Consider the following 3975-nt stretch of genomic DNA (forward strand, 5'->3'; position numbering starts at 1 on the left):
TGGGTTGCTATTTCCTCCTCCAGAGGATCTTCCCGACCCAGGGATCGACCTGCACCTCCTGCATCTCCTGCATTTCAGGCGGGTTCTTTCCCTCTAGTGTCACCCGAGAAGCCCAGTTTGGTAGGAATGGGATCCAAATGGGTAGCCCCTTTGCTTCCTTGAATCTGGAAGCAAACACAAGGATCGGTGACCTAGGAAATAGTAATTTGCAATGTTGCTGGGGCACAGACTTGGCATGTGTAGCGTTGCTGTGAGAGCGCCACTGTGGGCAGTGTGGTGAGCCCAGGCACCAACTGTCCCTGCCCCAGGACTGGATGTAGCTCATGAATATATTCATCCTATTCTGCACCTGTATTATCATGAACGGAGGGATCTGACTGGGGCTCAGACACGGCCTCCTCAAGTGCTAAGAGACCACTGTCATATCACAGAAAAGGCCCTCCATAGTGAAAGGCAAAAAACAAGTACCCCTGAAGGTGACTTCTCTAAATAACTGCATCTTCAGCATCCAAGGCCTTGACACTTTTTAAGTTTTTAGATAATTCACAGGTGATTTTAACAGATTACACAAAAAGATCCTGTGTATCCTTTACCCACTTCCCCCCACTGGTAACATCTTGCGTTTGAAGCTACAGTACAGCATATTCCAGGATCTCCATATATATTCAAGATAAAGAACACTTCTATCTCCACAAGGATGCTCCTGTTTCATTTTTATAACCACATCCACTTCCCTCCTGCCCCCTACTCAACCCTTGGGAACCACTAATCTGGTTTTCATTGGTTTAACTTTTATCTTAAAAAATCCTGATTTTCTCATAACCACAAGGGCAGGGAGTCCAAAGTTAGGTCGACCCTAAGGAACATGGTCTCTAGGTCAGAAGCAGGACACCAGAGTCCGCTCGGAACCGAGGCTCGGTGGAGGGGGGCGGTGAATTCCCAGAGCTCCGATATTAGCAGAATTCCCGGTCTCCTCGGCTAGGTGATCCTCATTGCATTGGCCTGTCTTGAGTTCTGGAGCCCGCAGCGGGAATTGTCTTCCGTGATTTGAATTTCATTTTCCTGCTTATCTCAATAATACAATCCGCGTTTCAAACTCTAGTGAAAAGAAAACTCAAGTGGCCCCAGGAAGCTCTTATCACCAACCGGCACATTGGGAGCCTGGGAAGATGGAGCCGAGCAAGTGTGCGGGAGGACGGCGGGCGGGGATCGCCTTCACTTGCCCCGGCTTCGGCCGCTGCCGAACGCGACTGCGAGCCCCTCGGGTGACTACGCCCGAGGGGATCCCGTTGCTAGGGGCGTTACCAAGGAGGGGCCTCGAGGAGGCGCTGTCTTCCGGGGGGAGGCCAACTAGTAACCCGGAAGCGGTCGGCAGTGCGGCGCTGTTTAAAGATGGCGGCGGAGGAACCTCAGCAGCAGAAGCAGGAGCCGCTTGGCAGCGACTCCGAAGGTACCGACCAGGGGAGAGCCGCCCGGCCTGGGCTAGCGGGGGCGATGCCGGATGGCCGGTTCCCGAGAAAACCAGGGCTGGGGCGGCTGGCGGCGAAGTGAGCGGAGGGTCCCTTCCCCCGCCTCCGCCGCCTCCCCTCCCCCTCACAATGGAAGGAGCCGCCGCCGCGACCCCTGGCCGGGCGGGCGGCGGGAGAGAAAGCGGGGCGGGCTCCGGCCCGCGACTCTTCCCTGTCGTGCGCTCCTGGGGCGGGGCCTAGGCCGCTCCGCCCCCCGACCCCCCGGCCCAGCCCCCTCCCCGCCGGGCGTCCGGCTCCCGGGTCCCCGGCTCTCCCGCCCCGGACCTGGCACTCAGGCCCGGGCCTAGTTCGGCCCGTCTAGTCCGCCTCCTCCAGAGCGGCCCGAGCCCGGGAGGGCGTCGAATTACGCCGGGCTGCGGAGCACAAAGGACTGGGCGGGCCGCTGGGGATGCTGCGGGCGGCCCGAGGTTGTGAGCGGCCGCAGGTGTGTGCCCCTGAGGGCAGCGCCCTTCGTTTCCGGTAGAGCCCCCTCTCCTAGCCTCGCAGCCCCTTGCTTCCTGTCTCGGCATAGTTTCCTTAGACCCCTGAAGAGTTGGACCTCTCAAAACTACCCACCCTCTTTTCACCCCTGAGTTAGAAACTGGGGACTGAGGAGGTCACTAGGGTTGGGAGGGATGGCCCAGTTGCAGTATAGTGTAGGGGGTGGGTGGAGGCCCAGCTGAGGCCCCGGGCTGCTCAAGATCAAAAGGATTGGCCTTAAAAGTCATTCAGCACACAGCTCCCCTTCTAAAAAACTGAGCTTTGGGGGACCTAGACCCGCCCCCCGCCCCCCAAGGGACTTGTTTAGGATCATATAAGTTAAGAAAGAACCAGAGCCAGGATTCAGGTCACCTGGCTCCTCACCAGTGGCTGCTTGGCATGGGGCCCACAGGGTGGACCCGCCCAACTCAGTGATGTGTATTGAACTACGCCTCTTAAGATACCACCTCCTCACAGCATCACAGTGAAGGGGGGAAGGTGGTGGTATCTGTCTCTGTTCACAGCTGACCATGAGCCTCTGCAGTAAGGTGCCAGAGGAGTTATTGTGGCGAAGAGCCCAGGCTTTGCAATTAGACAAACCTGGGTTTGACCACAGGTCTCCCTCTTCGTTACTTGGGGCAGATGATTTCACCTGTCTGCATTTTTCTTCTTTGTAAAATGGGCACCATTAAGAATACCCAGGATGGCAGGTGGAGGAATGGTGTGATTGAGTAAAGTAAAGCTCTCATCTAGCCGAAGATACTCTGCTTCCTCATCTGTCTTTCCTCAAGAGACCTGGCTCAGGGGCCTTCCGGGCTGCTGGGAAGTGATGTTACAGAGCAGGGGGAGAGGGCTTGTTCAAGCTGGAAGAGTGTACCCTGGGGGGCGGTCACCTTGGCCTGCTTACTTTATTTTTCACCATTTATTTATACTTACTTGGCTGTGCCGGGTCTCAGTTATGGCATGTGGGATCTAGTTCCCAGACCAGGGATCAAACCCAGGCCCCTTGGATTGGGAGCTCGGAGCCTTAGCCACTGGACCTCCAGGGAAGTCCCTGGCCTCCTCCCTTTAAAGATGAGAAAACTCATGCCCGGGAAGTGGAAGGACTTTGCCAAGATCCCACAGTTGGGGTGGAGCAGGGCATGACGCATGCTTCCAGATTGCACGTCTGCTCTCCTGGCCCGTTCTTGTCCTCGGCCCCGCTTCCTGGAGTGCGGAGAGCCAGGGCCCACTTGTACTCCTTGGCCTTCCTTCTTCCAGGTGTTAACTGTCTTGCTTATGATGAAGCCATCATGGCTCAGCAGGACCGAATTCAGCAAGAGGTGAGTGGCTGTGGCCAGTGGCCTTACTTTGGGGATACATTGGTTGGACTGAGGCCTACCGTTTGTCTCTCCTCCAGAAGCTCCCCCTCCCCAGGCTGAGCTGGTACTAGATGCCTTTATGGGGGGATGTGTGGCCCCTGTGCCCGGCAACTCTCAGCTAGATGTTCGGGCTGACAGGTGTGGGTCACTCCATTCGCCTGTCAGAACGTGATGGCTTCCCCACCCCGCAGATTGCTGTGCAGAACCCGCTGGTCTCGGAGCGGCTGGAGCTCTCTGTCCTATACAAAGAGTATGCTGAGGATGACAACATCTATCAACAGAAGATCAAGGTGGGAGCCTGGCCGAGGGCTCAGGAGCCTGGCCGCTTTAGACCTGAGCTTGGCTGGGCCTGGCCTCAGAGGGTCGGATGGTGGGAAGCCCTCTGGTCACTGGTTCACAGGTTGGCAGAGTCTGGAACCAAAAAGACCTTGATTCAGATCCTGACGCTGCCACATGGCAGCTGTATCCTCAGCAGCTCCTTCGATGTCTCAGAGCTGTGGAGACCTCAGCTGTGAAATCGGGGTGATGAAAGCAAGGGTGCTTGTGAGGTTGCGGGAGATGATGCCTGGGGGGCCTGGTGCCGGCTGTGGGGAGCCTGTGGTCTCAGTGTTCACGGGGGGTGGGGG

General features: G+C 57.1%; 1 protein-coding gene across 1 annotated transcript in view; it reads left to right on the top strand.

Annotated features, from left to right (window-relative positions):
• Positions 1-1365: 1365 nt before the first annotated feature.
• OTUB1 (OTU deubiquitinase, ubiquitin aldehyde binding 1) overlaps positions 1366-3975 on the top strand; it is a gene marked incomplete at its 3' end in the record, with an annotated part of 7470 nt that continues 4860 nt past the window's right edge. The window contains exons 1-3 of the mRNA XM_010838086.1: positions 1366-1450; positions 3249-3310; positions 3541-3639. Of these exons, the coding sequence (XP_010836388.1) occupies positions 1393-1450; positions 3249-3310; positions 3541-3639 (219 nt within the window). The remainder of the gene's footprint in view (positions 1451-3248; positions 3311-3540; positions 3640-3975) is intronic.

This window comes from Bison bison, unplaced genomic scaffold, assembly GCF_000754665.1.
Source record: "Bison bison bison isolate TAMUID 2011002044 unplaced genomic scaffold, Bison_UMD1.0 scf7180017864089, whole genome shotgun sequence".
NCBI lineage: Eukaryota > Metazoa > Chordata > Mammalia > Artiodactyla > Bovidae > Bison > Bison bison.